Source organism: Pseudonaja textilis, chromosome 18 (assembly GCF_049901715.1).
Source record: "Pseudonaja textilis isolate UNSWEBS1 chromosome 18, rPseTex1.2, whole genome shotgun sequence".
Taxonomy (NCBI): Eukaryota; Metazoa; Chordata; class Lepidosauria; order Squamata; family Elapidae; genus Pseudonaja; species Pseudonaja textilis.
In genome coordinates this window covers 4933450-4960462 of record NC_142007.1, presented here as the reverse complement: position 1 = coordinate 4960462, position 27013 = coordinate 4933450, and the positions used below count along the sequence as shown (strand labels likewise).

At 46.4% G+C, this 27013-nt stretch overlaps 1 protein-coding gene across 2 annotated transcripts; it reads right to left on the bottom strand.

The window, feature by feature from the left end:
• Positions 1-323: 323 nt before the first annotated feature.
• TMEM201 (transmembrane protein 201) lies at positions 324-25532 on the bottom strand. 2 transcript variants are annotated; one of them, XM_087915099.1, is made up of 11 exons: positions 24772-25532; positions 17794-17914; positions 16906-17100; positions 16090-16266; positions 15032-15417; positions 13797-14000; positions 7039-7256; positions 6079-6150; positions 4894-5172; positions 3995-4114; positions 324-2979 (listed from the first exon to the last, which is right to left on the bottom strand). In XM_087915099.1, the coding sequence occupies exons 1-11, from the start codon at positions 24888-24890 to the stop codon at positions 2882-2884; spliced, it is 1989 nt and encodes a 662-aa protein (XP_087771225.1). In that variant the 5' UTR covers positions 24891-25532; the 3' UTR covers positions 324-2881. The 2 variants fall into 2 exon arrangements, with proteins under 2 accessions (XP_087771225.1, XP_087771226.1); XM_087915100.1 differs by lacking the exons at positions 324-2979; positions 3995-4114 and having other exon boundaries at positions 5050-5172; positions 5818-6150.
• Positions 25533-27013: the final 1481 nt, after the last annotated feature.

The window sequence follows — 27013 nt, the reverse complement described above, 5'->3', positions numbered from 1 at the left end:
CACCCCAAATATATTTGTTTTCTTAAGTTTTTGCGGGTACTTACATGTATGGTATTCAGCTTTGTTTGGGTATTTTTGGGGGTCACGTTTGCACTACTGGGACAAAAGCCAGATTTTATTTCAGCCGTTGACCCTTTACCCTCTGTGACACCTCTCCGGGGCGGAAAATATGCTACATTTCATCTGACACATTGGCTTTGGTGGTGATGAGGGCAGAAGGTTGCAAAATTGTTAATTTTGTTCTGCAAATGGAAACTTATCGCTCTCAGGGGTTCTCAACCCTCCCTTCCCTGTCAGAGGATGCAAAGAACAAGGCACGAAACTCCAGATGCAACATCCCCTTTATTTCTTAAACCGTTTTATAAAGAAAAATAACCTTTCGAATGCAGAACATAAAACATCTCAAGAGGGGAAACGGAAACAAGAGAGGAAACCACCCTCTCCTTCGGCACACGAAATCTTAAAACAAACCCACTCCCCGAAAGGCGGATTCTTCTCCAGCCCCCTTAAGTATAAAATGAAATAAAAGGTTTCTCAAGTGGCATTCAGTGGCCTTCCCACCCGTTGTAAAATTCAAGCCTTGCAGGACACAGTGTATATCTGATCGTACTTGTACATTCAGCAAGAAGCTAGTCCTCAGGGAGTACTGTGGCACGTATGGGCATGTCTGTCTTTGTGTATCACAAAAGATACAAAGAGGCTGGAAGAGAGAGAAAGAGGGACTGCTTCTACAGCAATGGGGTGAAACTTGAAAATAAACTCCTGAATTGGAAAACTAAATTTTTCCGTTGCTAAATGTTAGACCTTATTCCCCAGAAGGGGGGGAAAAAAAGAGACAGACGTGAGCAAAACCAAACTGACACGAAATATACACATTTAAAAAAACGTGTATATATTTTCCCCCTACCAACCTAAAGTTTAAGAAAAAAAAACTTTGAAAAGGGGTAACCCTTAAGACTTAACACTGCGATCAAAGGAACATTAGTGTGACTTTAATAAACTTGTTTCCTAGCACCAAAAATACAGGCCTCCTTGTTTTGATCTGTGCATATTTTCTTTTTGCTGATTTCTATTTTATTTTTTAAAGCTGCTTTCTGCAACACCCATGTGGAGAGATCACCACTTTTGAGAAATTTTGCCCTATGAAGCAAAAACTAAACAGTGGTTAAAGAAAGCCTGTTTAACACAACACTTGAAATTTCTGGACACCCCCCACCCCACCCAAAAAACAAAAAAAACCCACCACTTTCTTGAGAAGTTTCAAGGCTGCCGGGTTGCTGTGCGGTGGGAGACTCCCAGGATGGGAAAATGTGAATTTTTTTTTTTCAAGCAGAGGGACAGCTCTGAGAAAATTAATTGAACGTCCTGCACCCTCTATGAACAAACTGGCAATAAACGCCCCGCTTCCAAGCCAGGATCATCAATGGTGGGTCGCCTTTAATATCTTGGCTAAAAAATAAATATCCTTGGTTGCTAAAGAGGCAGGAAAAAAGCTTTGAAGAGGTCTCTTTTTGTTATGCTCTTAAAAAACAAAACAAAATCAGCCTTCTAACCCATGTTGCACAGCCGGCTAAGACAGAAGCGCTCTCATTTTAGCCAGCCAATGAACAAGGTTTAAACCTGGGTGGTAAATGGCAGAATGTTACTTCCTCAGACAAGTTTAATTTTTCTAATTTAAAGTTCTAATTTAAGCACTCCACAAGCTTTGCTTCCCCACTCAGACAAGACGCGTTTGAATTTTTTGGCACCTAGGAAAAATAAATCGGGATTTCCAAACTGGAGGGCAAACTTTTGGGGCTCAGCTCAACCCACACGATGGGGGTGGGGGAGTTTTCTCTGGCTTGAAAAGGAAGGGAAAAAGACATTGGGGTTCACTTTTCTCCCTGATCTGCTAGTTTTCTACATGCAGGGGAATTTCCTCCCGCTGTTGAAGTACAAGTATCTAAATGCAAAAAGAGAAGAGTCCAAAGCCCAATCGAAGGAACAGGTTGTTCTTCTGGTTTGGGGAAAAAAAGCAGGAAACCTAGTACTTAAGCGTGGAAAAAAACAAAAACAAACGAAAATTCACATTATTTTGCACAAGTCTCCCATGATGATAATATCAAGATGTCCCCAACTCAGCCCACCAACCCATTTTGGCCTGCGTGAAACTTCTCAAAAAAACTCCTGCCCTGAAAAAATTAATAAATTAAGAACAAACATTACACAGTAACAGAGACTTTCTCCAAACGTCCCAGACACATTTGACTTGAAAAGCAGTGAAACTGACCGGATCCTGAAAAAGCAGTGAAACTGACCGGATCCTGGAGTCAGCAACCTATCCAGCAATGCAAGGGACTAGTTTCCCCGCTCCCCTTGGCCACAGAGAGATTGGGAAAAGGGGGCCGGGGGCCTGGAAGACCAAAGAGGACGGAGGGAAAGGACACCCCGCCCCCAAAGTTCTTCAGTTCTCTCCGGGAGCCAGCATTTAACCACCATTCAAGGTTTGCGACTGAAGCAAGGTGGGCTGAAAGGGCAACTCCGCCCGCGCCTTGGCCTTCCAAACTCCCATCTCTTCATCCCACAAATTTGTACAAATGGAGGAACAAAAAAGGGCAAAAAAAAAGAAGCCGAGAGGCGCTTCCCATTCCACCAAGACTCTCTTCTCAGATGATGGAGAGAGAAGGCAAGGCAAAGCAATAATCGGGGCAGCGGGAGAAACTGACTGGATCCCGCTGCCCGCGAAGGACGCGGCCATGCGGCGGAAGAAAAGAGGTCCTTGTGACGGCCGAATCCCTCCTGGAACCTCGCGATCTCCAGGACAAGGGCAAAAATGGGGAAGACTCCCCACTTTTTTGGGGGGTGGGGGTGGAGAAGGTGTGTGTGTGGGAAAAGCTGAGGCTCATCGCAACGTTTGGTAGAGGTAGGCCGAGGTGAAGATGGCGTTGGCGGTCAGGCTGAGGGCCAGGAGACCTCGGAGGAGCAGGTTCCCAAAGCAGCCTAAGAAAGGAAGAGGGAAAGCGTTCAGGTCAGCCTTTTGTGCTTTTCTCTCCTTACAGAGGAACAGAGCCGGAAGGGGATCTTGGGAGGTCATCTAGCCCGACCCCCCCCTGCTCTCTGCTCCATCACACCTGCCCGCTTTCCAAAAGTGATCCAGATTTATCTGCAGTGCAGGGAATCCTGAATCAAAGCACCGCAGGGGGAGGAAGTCAAAAAAAAAGAAAGAAAAAAAAAGAGGGCGTCCTTTGAGATTCTTCATGATAATTGGATGTTTTCCAATCCAATCAGAATAGAGCCGGAAGGGACCTTGGAGGTCATCTAGCCTGACCCCCTGCTCAAGCAGAAGACCCGCCAAAGAGACACGCGTGCCCTCTTAGAAGCAGGGACCGGATCTTGAGTATTTCAACCCCCAAAGGCTGCAGTTCAAAGACTTTCTCTCCCACCCCCATCCCCCTTGTTTAAATCCAGCAATATGATGGAAAGAGAAGCAATTAATTAAAAGAAAAAGACTTGCAAACAAACTCAGATCAAGTCCTGGATATAAAACGAAAGAGAGGAATATATATCATCATCAGTTTGAGAAAAAAGGATGCGTTATCTGGGGTTTCTTTGGATGGTGGTTTTCATCACTTAAGGATCTTTACTCGCTCCTTTTATTTTACTTTTATTATTATTATTATTATTTTATTTCTATTTACAGTAGTCCTCGACTTATAACACTGTTCGAAGTCATCGCAGGGCACTGAAAAAAGAGTGACTTATGACCATCTTTCATACTGTTGCAGGCATCCCCACACTCACATGATTTACATTTGGATGCATACATTTGAACTCCACCCTGGCAACAGGAAGGGCATCCGGTCAGTAAACACTCTGTTAGCTCCATTCAGTTGCCCAGACTCCACCACACAAGATGATGATTGTGGTCTTATGTTGAGGACTATACCTGTATTTAATTTTTAGTTTGCCATCTTTGCCGTGGGGCGGGGGGAGCTTCAGACAACCATAAACTCACCTTTCCAGCCTGAAGGTTCTTCTTTCGTTGTGGTGTCAACCACACAATTTGACGAGTGAGAAGAACCATCTGCCTTTTTCCCTGAATCCTCGGTGGAGACGCTGCTGGCCGCTGTCACATCTGTGGGGAAAAAAGCCAAAAGCTGAAATTTCCCTGGAGCAAAACTTTTTTTTCTTCTTTAAAAAAATATATATATATATATATTTTTAACAACACACATAAACAAACACAAACACAAAACAACAAATAAAGTCAGAGCTGAAGGGAGCTTCTTGGATGAGAAGCGAAACGTCTTCAAAAAAAAAAAAAAAAAGGAAAAAGAAAAATAAAGGAAGTTTTTTTGCCTCCTGCAAAAAAAAAAGCCCCTTTGGGACAGCCACGACTTGGATGACGGAGAATCTCTGCAGACTTTTAGCCGCACAATTTGGGATGGACACCCTTGGAACGGGGTGGGAGTAGGAAGGGATTTCCAGAGGGAAAATAAATTGCAGGCTACAGGAATCATTTGCACCTCTTCAGGTGACTCTGAGGACACAGATAAACGTCCCAAGTGGCCTCAGGGACCCCCTAAAAGGATGCAAACGACCAGCTCTGTCTGCAAGAAATATAAATCCTTCTGTTATTCCCCACCGTTCAGTCAGAGCTGAAGAAGCTTCTTGGATGAGAAGCGAAACGTCTTCGAAAGAAAAACCAGAAAGCCCAGCGGCCTGAAAAAAAACACCTTTGGTTCAAAAGCAAGAGACTTTATGTCCTCTTGAAAGCAGGGACCGGATCTTGAATATTGCAAAGGATTCTGGGAACTTAGCCTCAACGCATTGCCCGACCAACAGGGCTATTCCTTGGGACGCTGTCCGGGATTTGCACCCGGCTCTTCCGATGTCTCCAAACAAGAGCTTTACCTGGCAGGCCCTGCTCTCCGAAGGGCACTTTGGGGAAGACGGATCGCTCCGGGGCGAACGGGCTGTTTTCCAAAGAGGCGAAATCTTCCCCGTGATGGAATGCGCTTTGCCCCCCGAAGAGTCGCAGCTGCTGCCCTTTCAGGTTCAGCCGAGCGGGGCTGATCAGGGGCCGGCGGAAACGCAAGGAACTGGAGCTGGACGCTACGGAGCCGGCCACTGACGGTGCCGGCGAGGGTGCCGGAGAGGGCATGCAGCTACCGGAGAGGACCGAGAAATATTCTGGAAGGCCGGGAGGAAGATGAGAAAAAAGGGGGGGTTAGAATCAGCCCCGTCCCCCGTTCCGCACAAAATGGATACTCAATATCTTGAGAAATAGGAGCTTTTTGGGGGGAGGGGGGACACAGAGAGCAGGGCAAAGCCCCCCACCCTAAATCCAGCTGTATTCTCAGCCATCCCCCCACACCCTTTTGGCTGATGGAAGCGTGGAGGGCAGACCTTCCCAGCCTGATTCGACAGTCTAACACTTCCTGAGGCCCTAACTGAGCACACGCTTAGTCCAAACCCTTCTTGTTTTATTTCAGAGCTGGGAATTACGTGTATTCCCAGCCTGTAATGAGTCCCAAACAGTCCCTCGAGATAAGCACCCACCTTTCTCTCCTTGGAATTGCTGCCAACAACTATAGAGTGCCCAATTAACTGTAACAAGCCAAAATGAGGTACAAAACCCACACAGAGCTTCAAGGTTGAATCCGAACTGAATGAATGACTTTGCTTCCTGCAAAGGTTTCTCTCCCTTTGCCTGTCCTTTATACCTTATGGGGAGGGGCAATCACCTCCAAGCCTTACACCCGAGTCGCCCCTTTTATCTCAGCTGCTCTCGCCTTCTAGCAGCTCTGCGCATACGCGCACTGGGAACCGGCTCACCTCATTCCTCTGCCTCGCTGCTGCCAGACTCCAGGGGCTCCAGAGTAAGCACCCCTCTCCCAGATGGTCCTGGCCCCATCTCTGCATCGGACGCAGGACCCTCGTCCGAGTCCTCCCCAGACTCCCAGACTGGTCCCCGTTCTTCCCCACTGTCCGGATTCCACTGCCGTCTGCCACAGGCTAACGTCCGGATTGCAGATGTGGCAAGAGAAAAGAGGAAGCACGTGGAAGAGGGTAGGAGGACCCACACCTTCCGCTCACCTGAGGCTGCCCAATCCTTGGGGCAGGAGGCCTGCGAGGGCGGCCGACTTCCGCTGAACAGGTAGCCCGAATCTCGACACAAAAAAAACCCAAAGAGGTCATTTTTAATCAGGATTAAAAATTAGAAAGGGAAGCGGATATGGTTAACTGCAGCGAAGTTATGGCATGCACAAAGGGGGCCAAAAAAAAGACACAAGGACCCACAATGAAGAAGGGACAATCAAGATGGCGGAATCTGAAGAGCCGGGGTGGCGCAGTGGTTAGAATGTGGTATTGCCTGCTAATTCTGCGGACTGCCAGCCGCTTGCCATTTGACAGTTCGAATCTCCCCAGGCTCTCAAGGTTGACTCGACCTTCCATCCTTCCGAGGTTGTTAAAATGAGGACCCAGATTGCAAAGTAAAATGTCAACTCATAAAATATTTCTATGGTCTTTTTAGAGTTGCCAACGGAAAGGGAAGGGGGGGGAAAGGGGGTTTGAAAGAGCAGTGCGGCAGCTTGGAAGTCGAAAGCGCATTCCATCAATAGTTTTTCAAAGACAGTAACTAGGTGACTAAAGTTTCTGACATGCAAAATTCTACCTGGAGAGCGTGATTGATGAGTCCTGGCTATGGATGTGTCCCATGAGAGAATATGAATTATGATACAGGGTCAAGGGTAACAATGAATTGCGTGTCTCAGAGTCGGCTACACCCAGGCAGTGCCAGACAGTTTAACTCCCAATAAATCCTTTTGAAGTTTTGAAAGTTTGGTTCGAAACTCACGATGGGGGAACTGCCAGAATCCTGACAGTAAATATCGGATTAAAAAGCATACTTGGGCAAGGATTGGGCCAGTGGTTGTGTCTTCGGCAAGGCCAAGCACACAAAGGACTAGAAACTTGGAAAAGCCACCCCCCCCTTCAAAAAAACCCACCCACCACCAGTCAAAGTAGGAAGGAAAAAGACAGGAGTGGGCTTACCAGTCCTGGCCAGGGAAGGAATCGTACCGAGCGAAAGGGCCCGATTCAACCGTCCGGGCAGAGACGAGGACGACGTCCGGCGTGGGGAGCAGAAAAGCCGCTGGTTCAACTGGAGGATACTGGGAGGACTGGGGACGAAAGGGTGGGGAGGAGAAGGATAGGCAAAGCTGAACTCGGCACTGCTGGGGAACATGGCCACCTGGTCTCCTGAAGAAAACCTGCAAACGAGACACACAGACACAACCTCGCAAGAGAGGCTTGCAATCCATTCATTCCTTCCTCCCCATCTTGCACAAAAGCATTAAAATGTATTCCCCTTTCTCGCATTTGCGGCCTAATTTTTGGCTCAAGGAACCAAAGTAAAGTTTGTTTCCAGCAAAGGGGACATTGTAGATTTTTCTCCCTTCAAGGCCTTCCGGACGTCCTCGTCTCTCGTTTGCCATCTCTATTTATTTATATAATCCTCTATTAACAGTCATGCTGTGGTTTTGTCATAGCTTGTGGTTTTGCTTACATTTTAATAGCGACAAGGGCTTTTATAACTTTGTTGTTTTAATTCAGTGCTGTATGCCGCCTGGTGTCTTTTTTTTTTTTTATCTTTGAGATGGCGGGGACTATAAATTTGATGAATTTAGTTTACTTTATTGTCACTGCACCTCATACAGTGAAATTAAATACCCTCTTCAGTGTACATTATGACTGAAAATAAACGCATACACACATCCTTCTCATTCTATACATTGAATTGAAAACTCCTGATATTGCATTAATTTTGCACTAGGCAGTAGAATTCAACAGAGCTCCTGCCCTGGGATAGAAGCTGTTTTTCAGCCTATTTGTCCTTGTTTCTATTATTATCCTGTACCGTCTGCCAGGTGGTAATAGTTCAAAAAAAGGGTCCCCAGGATGAGATGGATCTTTGAGGATGTTTTGAACTTTCTTAAGGCAGCGGGAGCTATAAAGCTCTTCCAAAGAGGGGATAAATAAATAAATGCAATTGCAAATTATTTTTCCACTTTCTGTAGGTGGGCTGAATCCTGAAAAGATGGAATAGGATACATTTTGTTCTAAAGAGGCATTTCTCAACTGAGCAATTTTAAGGTGTGTGGACTTCAAACTCCCAGAATTCCTAAGTGGCTGGGGGATTCTGGGAATTGAAGTCCACGCATCTTAAAAGTTGCACAGATCGAGAAAAAGGATCGAAAGCATTGGGAACCAGCTGCTTTCTGACCAAATCTCACCAGCATTGAATTACAATTAGCTGATTTATTTGATTTACGTCTTCTGCACGCAAACATTCCCTTCCCACAAGACGTATGAATTTCCAGGCAGCTCATCCATCCATGGTGAGAAAAATATATCAGTACAATTATCGGAGGTAACGCTGGAGAATTTGAATTTGAAAACAACCCTTTTTTGGCTAATTGATAGGGATTTTATCCAGAAAGCAGAAATAAGATGTGCGCGCATTTCTTTTCTCTCTGATCCAAATGCCACATACCTTGTTTGGGAAGTGAAAAAAAAAAAAAGGTTGCTTTTTCTCCGATAAAGAGTTATCACATCGGTGCAAGAATAAAAGACAGAAAAAGGTGTGGCTGAAATGGCAATGAGAACTGGGGATGGAGTTTGGGAGAGAAAGAGAAAAAAAGAGAGAAAAATTGAGAGAGAGAGAGAGAGAAAGAAAGAAAGAAAGAAAGAAAGAAAGAAAGAAAGAAAGAAAGAAAGAAAGAAAGAAAGAAAGAAAGAAAGAAAGAAAGAAAGAAAGAGAGGGAGGGAAAGAGAAAAAGATAAGGATGAAAAGAAACAGAAAAAGAGGGAGGGAAAGAAAAAGGGAGGCAGAGAAAAAGGAAGGCAGAGAGAAAGAAAAAGTAGGATGAAAAGAAACAGAAAAAGAGGGAGGGAGGGAGGAAGAAAGAAAAATTGGAAGAGGAAAAAGAAGGAGGCAGAGAGGCAAAAAGAGAAGGAGGAAGAGTGAAAGAAAAGGAGAGCGGGAAAAAGGGAGGGAGGTAAAGAGAAAAAGGAGGAAAAGAAACAAAAAAAGGAGGAAGAGAAAGAAAAAGAGGGAGGAAGAAAGAGAAAAAGAAAGAAAGGGAAGGAGGGAGAGAGAGAGAGAAGAAAAACTCACAAAAGGCTGTGTCAAGCTTGTGCCATTTTGTAAAAAAAAGGCTTCGCAAAATAAAGGTGCTTTTTTTTTTCCTGCCTGGATTTTAAAATAAGACGCCAGAGAGAATTTTTTAAAACCGATTCTCCACTGGGATGATGGGAAGCACTGGAAACAACCAGAGGGGAGGAAAGTGCCTGGACAAAATGGGACGGGAAACACGCAAGACAAAAACACGCGGAGATGATTCCTCCTCCGTCTGACCAAGAAACAAGCCCTGGCTTTAATCCGGGGTCCGGCACCTCTTCCCAGGAATGAAAATGAAAATAAGAATTAAAAACAAAACAAGACAAAAGCCCTTTGCCGGCTCTGGCATTCAAACCTTTGTCTCTCCATCCGGGCACTGCCAGTTGCTCCGAGGGCTGGGCATCTTTACATGGCTCCCTGCCATTGGCTGAGCCCATCCTGTGTTTTGGGGAGGGGGGGGCGGTCGGCGACAGCTCCCGCCAGCAATGGGGAGGGGGACTGTCCCCAGGGCGGCTCGGGTACTAGCCGATCCCTGGCTGCGCGGGAGGGGGCACCAAAGGCATCCTTGAAGCTCGCCGGAGGGCACCCGAGGAGGAAGAGGAAGGTAGAAGGATTCCCAGAGAGGAAGGAGCAGGCTGGCATCCTCTTTGGATCGTCTTAAGGAAGGAAGCCGCGGGGTGGGAGATCTTGAAAAGCTTGACCAGCTGCCTGCAAGGAATTTAAATCCTTCCCTTATTCCCCTCCATCCAGTCAGAGCTGAAAGGAGCTTCTGGGATGAGAAGCGAAACATCTTCAAAGAAAAATCAGAAAATCCAGTGGCCTCTTGGGGGAATAAAATAAAAGAACCTCAACAGGCTTCCCAGTCCAATGAAACTTTGGTTCTGTTTAGCCGCCTTCTCTGCCCCGCGCCTCCTTCGAAGCAAGGAAGAAGCCATGAGGGCCGGGAACCTGATTTGAAGTTTGAGCTTGAAAAGCCATCGTTCGGAGAGTTCAGGTCTCTGGCAGGCTGAAGATGCCACAAAACAAGGCGCCACCGGCCCTCCCAGACCCGTCTCGTTTTGAAAACACGTCTCCAAATCTCTTTTGATAGAATCAGGATCGCGTGAAGCATCGGTACAAGGCCTTCTGTAAGGGCCACCCTTCGAATATTGCATCCAGTTTTGTTCGCCACAATATTAAAAAAAAAAGAGGCCGAGAACTTGTGGCAAGAGGGCAGAGAAGAGCGACAAAGAGGACTGGAGGATTGGAGACTAAAAACATACGAAGAACAGTTGCAGGAACTGGGGGTGTTCCACTTTGATGAAAAGAAGGACCAGGGGTGACGTGATAGCAGTCTTCCAATATCTCAGGGGCTGCCCCAAAGAAGAGGGAGTCAAGCTATTCTCCAAAGCACCACAAGGTAGGAAAAGAAGCAATGGGTGAAAACCAATCACGGAGAGAAGCAACCTGGAATTAAGGAGAAACTTCCTAATGGTGAGAATTAACCAGTGGAACAGCTTGCCACCAGAAGTTGTGAATGAAGTTTTTAAGAAGAGACTGAACAGCCATTTATATGACTACATGGCCTTCCAGTTCTGTTATTCTATGTTCTTTGGCTCCGCAGTTTTGTACCAACGCAAATTTTGCTTTTTGCGGGGGGGAAAAAAATCAGTCCTAGTTGAGCCACCCTGGAAGCCTATGAGGGCTGCTGGACTCCAAAAACCATCAATGATCAGGGATGATGGAGACCGGAGTCCAACGGCTCCAGGAAAAGCACAGATTCCTCACAGCCCTGGTGGGAATTCAGAAGCATCACCAAACACCCCTGTAAAAATTCTTCTGAAGCTTGATAGGAAACTTAATTAAAATCAAGAGACACCGAAAGGTAAATCTAAATACACCTGTAAACCAGGAACGGAAAGGTGTGTTCAGATTTTTTTTTTCTACACCGTGTTTATCTGCACAGCCCTGGTTTACTGATCAACCACAACCCTGCAACTCCAAGGAAGATGCTCAACCTATCTACCATTTGCCGACGGAAGTTGGGGGTCACCTTAGCTAGGTCTGTTTTTCTCCCCGCTACTTTCAGTTACCAAGGAAGGAACAGCGAGCGTCGTTTGTCGGAGGAAACCTTATCCACTGTCACGATGACAGCAAGTCCCAAAACAAAACAAAAAAGGCAATTGGAAAAGCGGTGAGGTGAAGGCGCCTTTTATTTTCAATAATTAAGTGTTAACAAATCAGGCACAAGGATAAAATATTTTAAAAGTTAAATAATAGTCCATCATAATCATCGTAATTATCGGAACACAGCACAATGCCCAGGGTGAAACATTTCCTAAAGCTTCACAGGTCTCAACCCAGTCGGCCGAGGGAAAAAAATAATAATAAGATTTTGGGACAACCACCAACTGTTTTTGTCCTAAGACAAAAAACGATCCAGTTTAAAACCGGAGATGGGAAGGAAAATCCGATCTGCTTTGGCTAAATTGCTCAGCTATTCCTGCTGCCCACTACATGGTGGAATAAACAGTCGGGCTAAGATGCGAAAGAAAATATAACAAAACCTTTAAACTCTGTTGTGCTTTTATTTCTTCATCTCCAGCTCGGCCCCGAGAGATAAAACTCAGATTTAATCATGAACACATCTATGCCTCCAAGCCGAAGAAGCCATCATAACTGGGTTTGACTCTTTTTCAAGTCAGTTATTCAGGAATAGAAAAGAGTCAGAAATTCACCTTTTTATGGGGGGGGGTCTTTGGTGCTCTCTGCGCACGCTTGTTTTCTGGCAGACATTTCACTACCCAAACTAGGTAATGTCATCAGTGGTAGTTTCTGTTACTTAGTTTGGGTAATGAAACATCTGCAAGAAAATAAAAGCAAGCCCAGAGAACACCATGTCAAACCTGAGTTACAAATATTTTCCTTTATTAATATATTTTTACATCCCAGGTCCGAGCGGAAGAAATAAAGCTCCGTTTTGCTAATGGGACCCAACTCCCGTTCAGGTTTTGTAACGTTAAGAAATGAAAACTTTATTAAACGAAGTATACAGATATCTGCTCCAGTTAAATATAAGTTGGCTATAATATCAGAGAATAAATAATCCTACATCCACGATTCCCAAGACCTGATTCGCCTACCGTCTTCACCAGGCTGGCTTTATTTTTATTTTAAACTCTAAAGCGAAAGATTAAAAATCGACATTGGAGGAAGGGTTGAAAAATAAAAAAGACGAAGAAGAGAGAAAAAAAAGGCCGCAGTCCTGGGAGGTTGCACTACAATTCCTATCAGCCACCGCACTCTTGTGTGGGCAATTGATGGGAGCTGCAGTCCAACCCTGGAAAAGAGGCAGGAAAGAAGATAAATGGCAAAACTCAGTAGAAGTATTAAAATGCACTAAAACACAAACATGCCCAGGATTAAAAAGAAGGCCTTGCTTCTTTAAAACAAGCCAAGTTGAGTCAGGTGAACAAATAAAGGGGTTTATTTTTTATTTTTTGCAAAACGACCAGACGTGCTCAAATTTTCCCAATCTTTCAAGGGGGAGGACAGAGGGACACTCTCTGTCTTTTAAAAAGATTTTAAAAAGACAGATGGGGGGGAAAAGCCAAGAGATGTTTTGTGTTCAGCAGAACAGAATTTCCCCCTCCAAACCAGGATACTTTAAATAATTCCAATTTTTCATTTGAAGCGGGGGAAGAGTAAGGGCAGCACCTGATCAACCTGGCTGGGAATTTATATTATTTTTTAAAAAAGAGAGAGAGAGAGAAAGGAGAAGTTAGTGAGGTCAGAAAGAGAGAGTTAGGGGAAAGGATGAATTTATGAGTGGGCTTTTGCAGGCTGTCTTCCCTTGATAAATCTTTTTTATCAAAGCAAAGTGCCCAAAGGCCATGTGTCAGTTTAAGAAAATAAAATATGAAAAGAATACACCGCACCCTTTAAAACCAAAGCAAACACCAATATCCCCGTGCAAACATAACGTACCCCGTCTTAGAGCATGCAAAAGGTGTCAATTCAAACAAGGTTCAATCGAGGTTTAACTGCGAAGCCTCCAAGTCAATTTAAAATAATAATAATAATAATATTTTTGGGGGGCCAGGTTCCTGGGGGTATATCGGTCATTGACTCTTCCACCCATTGCTCATTTTTTACTGATTGATTCATCACTTCCTTTAATGCAAGGGGGGGGGTCTTCAAACTTAACAGCTTTAAGACTTGTGGACTTAGCTCAGGAATTCTGGGAGTTGAAGTCCACAAGTCTTAAACTTGCCAAGTTTGAAGACCCTTGGATTAAATTGCTTAGGACTTATTTTATCTACGTGAATTTCTTTTTTTTTTCTTTTTGGCTTTAAGGGAGAGGACCCCAGCCCAAAACCACTCCCAAGACTGCAAGAGGGTATTAGCAGCCATCCATCTCCCCCTCCACCCTGGTCCCTCCCCACCTGTGGAAGAGAAGCCAAGCCGGCCCGGGCGCGGGTCACCGAAGATGCACCCGGTAGCTGCCTAACAGGACGTGAGGAAGAGGAGGAAAAAAAGGCTGAGGTGGGAAAGAGCGAAGGTGAAGCAGCGGGGAGAAATCCGAAGGCGTTTCCAGGCACTTGGAACCCCGCCCCGCCCCGCCCACCAAAGTCACTGCCGAGGCTCTGACCTTCGGGGCCGAGGTCTCCACTGACCCCCGGGCTTCCGCGTGGCCACGGCGGCTGCGAACCCCACCAAGCAGCACAGGGAGGTGGTGCCAAACTTGGCGGTCTCCACCCAGCTGGGGATGTCCACCTGCAGATACTTCTCTACCACGTGGAAGCCCATCACCAGTAGCCACAGGAAAGCAGCGAAGGCGTCGATGCGTCGGAGCCTGGAACGTGGAAAGAACGGTCAGTTTTCGGGAGAATCCGAAGGGGGTCAACTCATCAAACATTCCTATGGGCTGTTTTAGTAGTTGCCATAAAAAAAGAGTGGGGGGGGAAGAGAGGAAGGAAATCTGGAAGGAGCAGTTCAGCAGTTTGAACTTGAAAGCACATTCCAACTCTTCTCTTTAAAAGATTGTAGCTAAGCTACCGGATCTTCTGCCCACGAAAATCCTTAATTGGAGAACGTGATTGATGACACCCAGCCTGGGAATGTGCTCAGTTGGAGAATCTGATTTATGACACACCCAGGGGAGAGGGAGGGGGGAAACAGGGTCACGGGGGACTGTAAATGACGTAGGCCAGAGTTGGCTTCCTACAGGGCAGGGCCAGGATGTCGCCTCTAATGAATCCTTTGAAGTTTTTTTGAAGTTTGGCTCGAGAATCATGGTTCAATTAGGGCAATCGCTGGCATCCTGACAAAAGGTGTGTGTGTGTGTGTGTGTTTGTGTGTGTGTTGAGGACAGGGGGAGTTAGTCCTCGATTGTCAACAATCTGCGTCACAACCGTTCGGAGTTAGGACGGCCCTGAAAAACGTCATTTGCAACCCAGTTCTCGCAACTTACGATCGATGCATTCTAAGAGGAACCCAAAAAAAGGAAGCGTCAACCCTTAAGACATTTCTATGCCTGTTCAGAGTCGCCATGCAACCGGGGGGAGCGTGTCGCTCTGATTTTGGGGTATTTTTTTTGGTCATTTTCAGGCTGTTTTCAGGCCCAAAAATGCCCCCCCCCAAACAACCTGATAATGCCCCCAAAAAACCAGCCTGAAAACAGCCTGTTTTTGGAGACCAGTACCAGAAACCAGAAGAGCAGCTGGTGACGGCAAACATGTCCACTGAGAGGCCACAGGTTCACCATCCACAGCTCTAGGAGGTTGAAACCTCTCTACAACATCGCGATGACGTCGCAATGCCATTTCGGGCCCTTGGCCTCCCTCCGCCTCCTAAAGTCCTTCCCGCAGGCCGCCCCCATCGTACCTGATCCGCCCAGCCAGCAACATGGCCAGGATGCAAGTGAAAAGCCCCAAGACGACCACGGCCGTTTGATGGCTCTTCCCGTAGACCCAGGCCGCTTCCAGCATCTCCACGGCTCGCCCGGAAAGAGACTGGACTGCCTCCTGCCAGCCCATCGATTCCAGGAGGGAGCCATTCCGTGGCAGGATCACTGGCGGTGGCCCAGTCTTGTTCCTCGACAGACCCGGGCTTGGCGGGACCGGCGGTGTGGCAGAACCCGAGAAAAATGGATCTCCTGACCCGTACAGGGCCATCGCCACGAGAACGGCACAACTCAGGAAGGCCAGAATCCGCAGCAGGATCACTCGCAGTGGGGTGGTATTGCTGGCAGAAGCCGAGGCGTAAAAACTCTACGGGGGAAAATTACAGGGGAATTTTTTTTTAAAAAAAAAACACCAAACTCCAGAAAAACGCAGATCAGGTGTAGTTTCAAAAATAAAACAACCATTTGACCAGGATGGTATAAAGTCCCTCCCAACTGTAGGATTTGATGTTTCGTGTTGAGCTTGGCCCACTTCTGGGAAATGTTTAAGGAGAACTGGACAAAAGAAAGGACCTCCCTCTCTTATCATCATCATCATCATCATTTAATGACCCCATAATCCCTTGCGGGGTGCAATCTGGGCAACTGAATGGAGCTAGCGGAGTGTTTTAATGGCCAGATGCCCTTCCTGTCTCCAATGCGGAGTTTTGTTCACCTTTCTTTTCAGGTGGGGAGGGGGAGTAGAACTCCTTAGCATCAGAGCGTGTTAATAATAATAATAATAATAATAATAATAATAATAATAATAATAATAATAATAATAATAATAATATAAGGAATACTAATGCTCTGTGGGTCATTTCGAAAAATCCTTTCTTAGTGAGCACCTAGAAGCCAAGATTTGGAGGAACATACGTGTCGAATTTCAAGTTTGTAGGCTTTACAGTTCTGGAGATTTTGTGATGATGCGTGAGGGCTATTTCACCTTTTATATAAAGAGAAGAAAGGTATAAAATATTTTGCACGCAGCCCTTCCTACCTGCATGTAAGTCTTGTCGCTTTTCCGGTTGTTGAAATGGTGCCGGAGGAGAAGAGCTCGAAGCTGACGGTTCTGATGCTTGATATAATATTCGACGGCGGCTTGGCACGGCCGGCAGAGTTTGTAGGTCTGCTCCAAGTGGTGTTTGTATACTTCGATTTCTTCATCATATTTGCCCTGCTCCCCACCCCAAAAAAGATAAACTAGAATTAAAAACTTGATAGGGCCTGTTTATGTTGTGGTTTGCCGGCAGCAGGTGAGGACAGCTGAGGTCTCGGGGAGCGAGGACTCAGGTGAGGGGCCTGCGTGGGATGCAGGGATGGGGCCAGGACCATCAGGGAGTGGAGTGCTGCCTTCAGAGCTTGTGGAGACCGGCAGCAGTGAGGAAGAGGCCCCCGAGGAGCCTGGGCCCAGTGTGCGTGCGTGCAGGGCTGCTCGAAGGACAGAGCAGCTGCAGCAGCACAGGCAACTCTGGAGTAAGGCTGCAAAGTAAAGGCCCCTCCCTCAAGAGATAAAAGCCAGCTGAGAAACCGGAGTTCTTTGCAGGAAGCAAAGACGTTTTTGCACTCAAGCCTTGTGGACGTTTGGATTCTCTTAGTTTGTGTTTGGAAACTTTTTGAGTTTGGAATATTTCTTAGTAACTTTATCTAGTGTTCTTGGCAGCCTTGCACCACCTTGGCAAGGCTTGTTCTTATCACAGGTAATTAATTTGAAACGGCTTTTTAACCGTGAAGGAACGGAATTCGTAAAGGCCAGGAGCAAAGCCAGCCAGGGGAAGGGATTTTCGTTCGCTCTCCCTCGGGGCCCCCTCCCTACCTCTTCACGGGGCGTGAAGGACGCCAGTTGCTTGATCTTCATCGTCTGGTGGTTGTTACACTTCTTACAAAGGAGAACTTGGCTGCTGACCCACTGCTGAGGCTTGGTGGGATCGTAGAAGGCCCCTGCCCCAGAAATGACGTGGTTTAGATTCTCCATGTATTGAGCTGGGATTGGCTTGTTGTAATCGCCATTCTAAGAGGAACAGCGGGAAAAAAAAAAGATTCCAACAAATCGGTTTCGATCGCTTTCAAAACCTCTACACCATTTATGAACTGAGTTTCTTTGTTTTTTTCCTCTTCCCTCCTCACCTCTTCTTCCTTGAATGCTGTTGGCCTTTACTTTATAAATTTGCAAGCAAGGACTGCTTTGTTCATCCCTGGAAGCTTTGCAAAATGTAGCTTCTCTTGGACTTGATTTTAGCTTCTAAATTTCTAGGGTTTCAAGTCTTTGTATTGTGCATCGTATATTAGTTTGGGGAGCCGTTGGGGGCTAAAACACAGAATTAAACATCCCTAAATTCATAGCTACGTTTTTGCTTGGATTGGGGCGAGGAAGCGTCCCCTGCATTTCGTTAACGCTTTTCAATTAATCGGGGTCAATATATCAACTTTACAGCTGGGGGAATCTTTCACATTAACCAATTTATCTCCTTTTATTTCTGTTCTTCTGTGGCCTTTAGGGTTCGACCTTTTTTCACAACAGAGAAAAATTAGCACACCTATCTACATCTCTCGGCTCCGTTCCCCCCCCACAACCGAAGCAAACTAAACTAATTTATATTAATTAAAAATCTTAATGCTACAAAGGGGCAGAAACATCGATGGGTCCCAACCCACTGGGACCCCAAAATAGGGACCGCCCACCCGATCCAACGGCAGGGCCCACCTCTTCAAATCCGTTGTACTGCTCACAATTCGGGCAATCCCAGCAATTGCGGTTCCCGTACGGCACCACGGTATCCTGGTTACAAAACCAGCAGTTGACGGTCGTGTGGGTGGGCTTCGCCCTGTGCGGGGAGGGGGGGAAAACAGGAAGGAGAAATCAAGAGCCATAAAAAAAAAAATCGGCCCCCCAACTCTGAAGTTGGACAATTCTTATGTTGTTACTTGCAGGAGTTTTACACCTTAAAATATTTTAAATCACATTTTTTGCACAAACAAGGGGGTATGCCAGGGTCCTTCTGTCGGGGTGGGGAGGGGCTCACAAGCAGGGACCAATCCCTATTTTATTCGTGCCCCCCCAAAAAAAAACTGGACTCCACTTTAAACTTATGGGTCCCATCGCCAACTACACGTTGGTACCTTTTGCTCCAAAAATGGCACCAAGGCATTCTGGAAGGCCTGTTGGCTTGGGAGGATGGAGAGAAGCCATGTGCCGGTTGCCTAGCAACTTCGCCACTTCCTGCCTGCTTCTGAAGAAGCCATGTTGTTGTTGTTTTTGCTGGTTGCCTAGTAACCCTGCCACTTCCTGCCTGCTTCTTCCGGAGGGGTGATTTCCGTTGCCTGGCAAAGGAAGCATCTCGGGGTTACCTAGCAACCGTCTCCACTAGGCTGGTCTAAGAGGCAGCCCTGCCCCTATATGTGGCCGCCTCTTTTCATGGGAAGAGGTTTTTCCTTCCTATTTTCTGCCTGAAAGCAAAAAAATAAATAAATTAAATTAAAATAGAGGAAGCCCTTTCCCTCCTTTCTGAATTAGACTGAGGGGAAAGACAAAAGGATTGATGTCTGTGGAGGAAAAGAGATCCCTTTGTTGAAAAAAAATAATAATCCAGTATGAGCACATGTGCAACACATGTGACCAGCTGCTAGGCCTGTTTAAATAAAGGGGAGGGGGATGTGGCTGCCCCAATTCCCCCCTTGCCTATCTCCCTAGAAAACAGGGTCGGGTGTCAGCACCTGTTGGACTTCTGCCTAACAGGTGTCAGCAAATGGCAGGAAGGAGATTCCATAGCTTCTGGACACTTGTTCCCATGTGGCTCTGCCCCAGGGGTGGCAACTGCTGACTCTTGCCATGGAGTAAAGACATCCCCTCCCCAAAAGGGGCGACTTCTGTTTCCTTGAAGATCCCCAAGTGGCTTTCGTAGTATTTTTTATAAAACACTCTTTTCTCTAGTTTGGCTGCTTTCTGAAAGTGGGGGACTACAAAACCCATACTGCTTGGGGACGAGGGTTTGACAATCAAGAGACTTGCAGAAGAAGGCTGCCACAAAACAGCAACAGCGAGAGGAACCCTTCAAGGGGGTTTAAAAAGCAATTTAAACTTTTTCATCAGCTTGCCGTTAAATCTGCAAAAGCCACGCTATTTTTCATTAGGATGTTGCTCATCAGCATTAAAAAAAAACAGAAGATCCATCCCTGTCGATTCCTACTCTGAACAATTTTTAAGTTATTTTTTTTTACAACATCTGATTCAGTAGGGGAAACTGTCACATCATTTCAAGGGTTTAAATGAGCCGGTTTAGGATTATTTTATTGTAGGGTTTCCTTAATTGTTGCCGTTAGCTAGTCAGAAGAATTTCCCAATATTTTGCATGTTCTTTAAAAAAAAAAGAACATGCAAATATTAATTTTAAACAGCTTCTGAGAACACCTTGGCTGTGTGTTTGAAATGCCCTTCTAATTCGGTACGTTAAGTGTTTCTTCCCAACTTTTGAAGTGCAAATACAGAAAATAAAGGACCTGGCCTCCCCAAAGTTAAATGCATTTCCTTTTTATTGCACCCAATAAAACACATGAGAAATAATAAAAATGAGCCGTCTTTTCAATAAGCCATAAACAGCCATTTTCCCCCCAAGCTAAGCACTATCCGTTGATTCCCCACTTCTCAGCTCTTTCAAGCAGAACCAAAATGTTAATTCATTCTTTCCAGTGCGCTAACAAACTGGGTATTAAATAGACAGGAGTCTCAGAAATAGGCAATTGGTTCCCGAAAGAATGATTGGCAGCATCCCAATACGAGTGCCTGTCCTATCCTCACCGGCCAACTGCTAATATAAACTGGAAATTCCTCAACTTCTGTTTAGACGTAATCCTTGTCTTACAGCCACAACTGAGCTCAAAATTTTCACTGCCAATCTAGACAGTTAACTGAGATTTGCCCCATTTTTATGACTTTTCTTGCTGTCGTTAAGTAAGCAATCAGGAAAAAAAAGCTGGAAGGAACTTGGAGGTCTTCTAGTCCAACCCTCCCTGTTCAAGGGGGAGACACTATTCCATTTCTGTTTTATTGGCTATCCAGTCTCTTAAAAGCCTCCACCCACAACTTCTGGTAGCAACTTCTGTTCCACTGGTTAATTGTCCTCATTGTTAGAAAGTTTCTCCTTACTTCCAGGTTGCTTCTCTCGATTGTTCCATTCATCCTTTCTTGTCTTGCCTTCTTCTTCATGGCAGTCCCTTAAATACTGGAATACTGCTATGATATCACCCCCTGGCCCCCTTTTCTCTAGACTAGCCAAACTCAAATCCTTCATGTGTTTTTATCTCCAGCCCCTTAATCACCCTAGTTGCTCTTCTTTTGCACTTTTTCCAGTCTCAACATCTTTTTTTATGTAACGTGGTGGCCAAAACTGGATGCAGCAAGCATTCCAGACGTGCCCTTAACTAAGGCTTTCTAAAGCGGTACTAATATTTCACGATTCTGGGTCTCTGTTTATACAGCCAAGGATTGTATTAGCTTTTTTTTTTTGGGGGGTGGGGCTGGCTCACGTTTAATTGCTTGTCCCAATTCACAATTACCGCCAGGTTTCGCATTGCCGTTAAGCCAAGTCACGTAGTGGTTACGTTTGTCAACTCATAAAATATTTCTATGGTCTTTTTAGAGTTGCCAACGGAAAGGGAAGGGGGGAAAAAGGGGGTTTGAAATATCAGTGTGGCAGCTCGGAAATCAAAAGTGCATTCCATGCATAGTTTTTTCAAAGATAGTAACTAGGTGACTGAAGTTTCTGCCCCACAAAAATCTAACTGGAGAGCATGCTTGATGACTCTTGGCTATGGATGTGTCCCATTGGAGAATATTGGAGAACATGAATTACGATACAACCAGTGGGTGGTGGGAAATATTTCTATGGTCTTTTTAGAGTTGCCAACAGAAAGGGGGAAAAGGGGTTTGAAAGAGCAGTGCGGCAGTTTGGAAGTCGAAAGTGCATTCCATACATAGTTTTTCAAAAACAATAACTAGGTGACTGAAGTTTCTGCCAGCAAATATCTAACAGGAGCACATGATTGATGACTCCTGGCTATGGATGTGTCCCATTGGAGAGTATGAGTTACGATAGGAGTTGAGGGAAATCCAGGGTTAAGGGTGACAATGAATGATGTGTCTCAGAGTCAGCTATAGCCAGGGAGTGCTGGACAGTTTAACTCCCAATAAATCCTTTTGAAGTTTTGGAAGTTTGGCTCCAGACTCACGATTTAAATGGGGGGGAACTGTCGGAATCCTGACATATGTGAAGCTTGGCTAGGCTTGTCAGAAAATTTGAGAAATGACCCTGCACCTGTCATTAAATACACGGCATTTGTTAAGATGCCCAAAATTTGGATCTCCTGATCGAGGAGACACTGCAACGGTTATAAGTGTGAAAAACGGTCGTCAGTCACTTTTTTCCCAGTGTTGTTGCAACTTTGGTCAGTAAATGAGTAAGACGGAGACTACTTGTATTCTAAAACTGAGGCAGACCCCAATCCATGTAGCAGATTCGCAGTTTCCTCGGAGGCTAACGGTTGCCCCCCTGTATTGCCTAGTTTTATAGAGAAATTCCAAAGGACAGACATGCCTACAAGCAGTTGTAACCCATCACGTGAGTGCAAAAGGAATTTTTTTTTTAAAAGGTTCGTATCCACTTGCAGGACGTGGCCTTTGTTTTCATTCAAGGAAACAAAACAAACCTTTCGGTTTTGTATTATTTGTTTTCTTTCGGAAGAGTGTGCAAAAAAAAAGGGCATCTCTACATCCAGTGACTTAACTGTTCAAAATGGTTCTATAGGAAAAAACAAACAAGCTTGCTTGAAACCAGAATTCATCACATTCCAAAGAGCCTCAGACCAGAGTTTGGCTTAACTCTTTGACAAAAATTGCTTCCCTGCTCATCCCTCAAATTTTCTCCCTTCTGAACTGACCCGTTTTTTGTTCCTCAAGCTAGAAAAATACTATTTTCCCACAGGCCACGTTTCCTCCCCATAAAACTCCCATCTCTGAGTGATTTAAGCCGCAGATCTTGGCTCTGTTCAGTGTTTTCACATTTCTAGGGAAAATTTAGACAATTTAGATCAAGGGTCTTCCAACTTGGCAAGTTTTAAGACTTGTGGACTTCAACTCCCAGAATACCAGAGCTAACATGACTGGAGGAGGAGGGATTCTGGGAGTTGAAGTCCACAAATCTTAAAGTGGTCAAGTTTGAAGACCCCTGATTTAGATAAACACAGTTGGGAGGGACCTTGTGGGTCATCTAGTCCAACCCCCTTCCCAAGCAGGAGACCCTAGTTCATCACAGGTTGATGGGTCCTCTGATACTTAAAGAGGAAAAAAATATGTCAAATGTCTGGGTCCCTTTTTTTAAAAAAAAAAAAATATAACCACTGCATAAATTTTTGAAGCACTTTTAGCTATTCAACACTCTTGTAAAAAATAAAATTGAGTCATCCCCCCTTTTAAAAACCGCGAATCGCTTAAAATACCTAACTTCAGAGCAAAAATATTAGTGTTGTTTTAATATTTTAATAATATAATATTTAAAAAGTATTAGATCTCACACAGGTATTCGCAAGCGTTCCTTTACGGACTGTCCAAAGTTACAACGGCACCCGACAAAAGTGACTTATGACCAGTTTTTCACCTTTTGTGACTGTGGCAGCCTCCCCATGGGGAGGAAACCAGATTCCCTTAACAATCCGCGGGACTTCACTTCACAGCTGTTAAGGGATTTTGGCTTAACAGCTGCGGCGAGAAAATTCGTCAAACTCAGTGAACAAATCTTCCATTTTGCAACAGAAATGCGGGGGGTGCGGCTCAATTGTGATCATAAGTCAAGGATCTGTTTTTGTGTCACGGGATGAAACTTGGTCAGTCCTAACTGTATGTAGGTGTGCCTTGCTTAGAGTGATGTGTCAATCCAGCACACTATACATACTGTGTTTCCCCCAAAATAAGACCTTGTCTTATATATATATATATTTTTGCCACCAAAAAATGCATCAGGTCTTATTTTCAGGGGATGTCATCCACTGACTAACCTCACTGGCACGCATCACCCCCAGCCTCCTTTTCACTGTCAGAGGCCTTCAGGAACTTCTGCGGCCGTCAAGGCTTTCCTGGGGGCTTCTGCAGCCGATAACTGAGCTCTGAATCGATCTTGTTGCCAGCATATTTTGCCCATCTCTGTTTATCCCTGAAAAGACGACCTACCCTGAAAGTAAGTCCTAGCTTCATTTTTTACATGTGCACCCAATATAAGCCCTGCCCCACAAAATAAGCCCTAATTAAGATCCCGAAATCTCCAGAGTGGCCGGGTGAAAATTAAGCTAGGGTGGGGATAGAGGGGTAGAGCTGCCCTACTACTTACCTTTGGACAGTTGTAGCCAAGCCTCGCACACCCCTTGACACCTGTCTTGCTGGATCGATCCTGAGCAGTTATTGGCTTCAGAGGCCTTCAGGAAAGCCTTGCTGGCTGCAGGAGAAGTTCCTGAAGGCCTCTGACACCAAAAAGGAGGCTGGGGGCAACGTGCACAAGTGAGGTTAGTCAGTGGATGACATCCCCCGAAAATAAGACCTGGTCCTTTTTTGGGTGGCAAGAAAAATATATGACAGGGTCTTATTTTCGGGAAAACACGGGTACCCTCCTGCTCTTGGATTTCCCCGTGGTCTCCTATTGCAAACACCCCAATGCGACCTCGAAAGACCCAGCTTCAATCAAAAAAAATCCGTAGCAAAGTTGTGTAGCGTTGGCTTTTTGCACGCGAACAATCTCACACTAACACCCGGCTTGCTTCTCCAGGGACCTGGCTCCCAGCAAGATGTGGCCACTTGGGGCAAACCAGACTGGAAAGCACAGCTCAAGATTCTGATGTTCCTCGCGACCCCCCTGGAAGGTAGGCCACACCAATTTGCTAACTTATCCCCAAGCTTTTTGCAGCTTCGGTGTGTTGAGTGAGTGAGTGTGTGTGTATGTGTGGGAGAGAGAGAGAGAGAGAGAGAGAGAAACAGAGACAGGAAGAGCGAGAGAGAGAGAGAGAGAGACAGAGAGACAGAGAGAAAGAGCAAGAAACAGACAGAGAGACAGAGACATATATATATATATTATATCTTTGGCCATTTCAGCGGAGATTCCTTTTCAAAGCTGCTCTGAATTCACCACGCGCTCAGGCAGGCGCAGGCACATACACACTCGGCTTGTGCAAAGGTGAACCCGGAAGGGCTGCCCTCCCATGCTGAAGGCGCACGTGGGCTGGCCGGCTGCAAAGCTCCCCGGGGCGATTTCTTCCCCCCACCCTCCATCGCCCCCGCCTTTGAAGCCACGGGGGGTGGGGGACGGAGGGCCGAGCACATCCCCGGGTCTTCCTCAGTCTGCGAGACAACCTCCCCCGCCCCCCCAAAAAAACTTTTAAGCGTTTGATAAAGGCGCGAAGTGGAGGAACGGGGAGGGAGGGGAAATTAAACCAAAGGGGAGGTTAAGATAGAGCGCGGAGTCCCTTCTCCCCAACCCGCCCCCTCCCCACGAGGTCGTAAGAATGCAAACCCGCTTCTGGGCCTCATTGAGGGTCTCTCTCACACACACACACACACACACACACATCCCACCCCCCCCGCTTTTTTCTTCTTCTTTCCGATCGAGAGGAAACATACAAAGCCCCAGCCCGGCCTTCTTCTTACCTTCGCGCGATTTTATAAAGCAAGACTCCGCCGGCAGCGGCGGCGGCGCACACGGTCACGCCGAGGCCGCCGGCCAGGCCCCGGGAGTAAGCCGCCACCAAGGCGCCGACGTCTTCCATGGGGAGAGGAATGGAGGGATTAAAAAAAAGAAAAGAAGAGAGAGAAACGGAATCGCAAACCCCGTCGCGAATGGAGAAGGAGAGAGGAGAGAGGAAAAAAGGAAGGGGGGAAGGGTCGCCTCCTCCTCCTCCTCCTCCTCGTGCTGGGAGGAAAAAAACCCGCAAAAAAATCCCCGCGTGTATCCGAAGCGCCCCGATGGAACGTTGAGTTGCCTTTTTAGAACGTTCGGCGCCTGTTTAGAACGTTGAGTCGCAGCTTTCCCCACCCCACCACCCGGGGGTTAGAACGCCGGGCAGCCAATCGCGCGGCCGCCTGGGGGCGAACGTTCCAAGGCGGCGGCGGGACGGGGGACGGGGGAATCCAGCGGCGGCGGTGGCTGGTTGGGATCAGCGCCTTTTCCTCCTCCTTCCCTCGGTTTGACCTTCCGCGGCTCCGCCTCTTCCACCGAGCCCGGATCCTCCCCCCGAGCATGGAGGGATCCACAGAAACGGATCCATTTCTGCAGGGGTTACACGAGACCCCCCCACCCGCGGACACGCGCGGGCCGAGGTTACTGCGACCCGGGATTCTTCCCCGGCGGGGATCGGCTTGCTCGCGTTCCCCCCCACCGCGGCTTCTTGAACAAGCCACGCGTCCGCTCGATCTCCGCTGCAGCCCGGCCGCCGCGGTTCTTTTATAACGAGAGGTGGGAGGAGGGAAGCGGGAAGGTGGGCGGCAGCGGCGGGGGCGGCCAAGGTCTGCCTCGTGAAAGGGCAGCGTCGTGCCGGGAGGCGAGGGGAAGCGAGTCCACCACCGCCACCACCACCACGCGCGGGGATTAGGGAAAAACAAGGGGCGAAGGGTCCGCGTCGTGCTTGGAGTGAGGTCTTTGCGCCGATCACGCTCGAAAAGCCGCCTCGGGCGTGATGGGCGATTGTCTCTCTGTTTTCGATGGAGCGAAACACCTTTGGAACTTGGAAAATAATGGGAGTTCCTCCCTCCTTCCTCCCCGCAAGATCGCCCTCAGTGCGTTTGGAGAGAGAGAGAGAGAGAGAGGATGGATAGATGGATGGTTGGATGGAGATAGATAGATGATAGATTAGATAGAAGTAGATAGATAGATAGATAGATAGATAGATAGATAGATAGATAGATAGATAGGATAGATAATGAGATGGATGGATGGATGGATGGATGGATGGATGGATGGACAGAGAAGGATGAGATAGATAGATAGATAGATAGAAGATAGATAGATAGATAGATAGATAGATAGATAGATAGATAGATAGATAGATAGATAGATATGGATGGATGGATGGATGGATGGATGGATGGATAAATAGGGAGAGAGGAAGGAAGGGATGGATGTATAGATAGATAGGAAGGAAGGGATGTATGGATAGATAGGGAGGGAGAGAGGAAGGACAGAAGAAAGGGATGGATGTATAGATAGATAGATAAATACCACAGACAGACAGATACCATAGACAGACAGATGGATAGGATGGATAGAAGGATAGACAGGCAAACGAGGGGGATAAGAGATAGTGGATGGATGAATGGATAGAAGGATGGATAGACAGAAGAGAGAGGGATAAGAGAGATAGATAGATAGTGGATGGATAGAGACAGAAGAGGGGATAAGAGAGAGGGATAGTACATGGGTGGGTGGATAGATAGACAGACTGTCTATCTATCTATGTCCTGTTGGAGATGGCGCTGGTGCGTGGGGGAATTAATTCACCCCCAAAAGACATCCTAGCCGTTTTTTCGGGCTCAAAAGAAATAAGGCCCGGCCTTATTTTGTGAGAAACACGGTATTGTACCCCAGACTGATCGTATTTTGTGGGAGGAAAATTCAGTGTATAAATAGGTAGGCTTCGCAATGACATTCCAATCTGACCTTCATCAGAAATTTCTTGTGGAAGAAAATGATATTTAAAAAAGCAAAAATATCCCAATACCTTAGACCAAGGGTCTTCAAACTTGGCAAGTTTAAGACTTGTGGACTTCAACTCCCAGAATTCATGAGCTAACGTGGACTGGAGGAGGAATTCTAGGAGTTGAAGTCCATAAGTCTTAAAAGTTGCCAAGTTTGGAGACCCTTGCCTTGACGTATCCCAACCATTTTCCACACCCC

What these genes read in the sequence shown, in the direction of transcription:
- TMEM201 (XM_087915099.1), bottom strand. Translation starts at nt 24,890, where the DNA reads ATGGAAGACGTCGGCGCCTTGGTGGCGGCTTACTCCCGGGGCCTGGCC. An exon ending in GCGACAAGACTTACATGCAG is followed by an intron (nt 15,418 to 16,089) that starts GTAGGAAGGGCT and finishes TTTCCCCCGTAG; the next exon opens with AGTTTTTACGCCTCGGCTTC. An exon ending in TCCTTCCCTGGCCAGGACTG is followed by an intron (nt 6,151 to 7,038) that starts GTAAGCCCACTC and finishes TTTTGTGTCGAG; the next exon opens with ATTCGGGCTACCTGTTCAGC.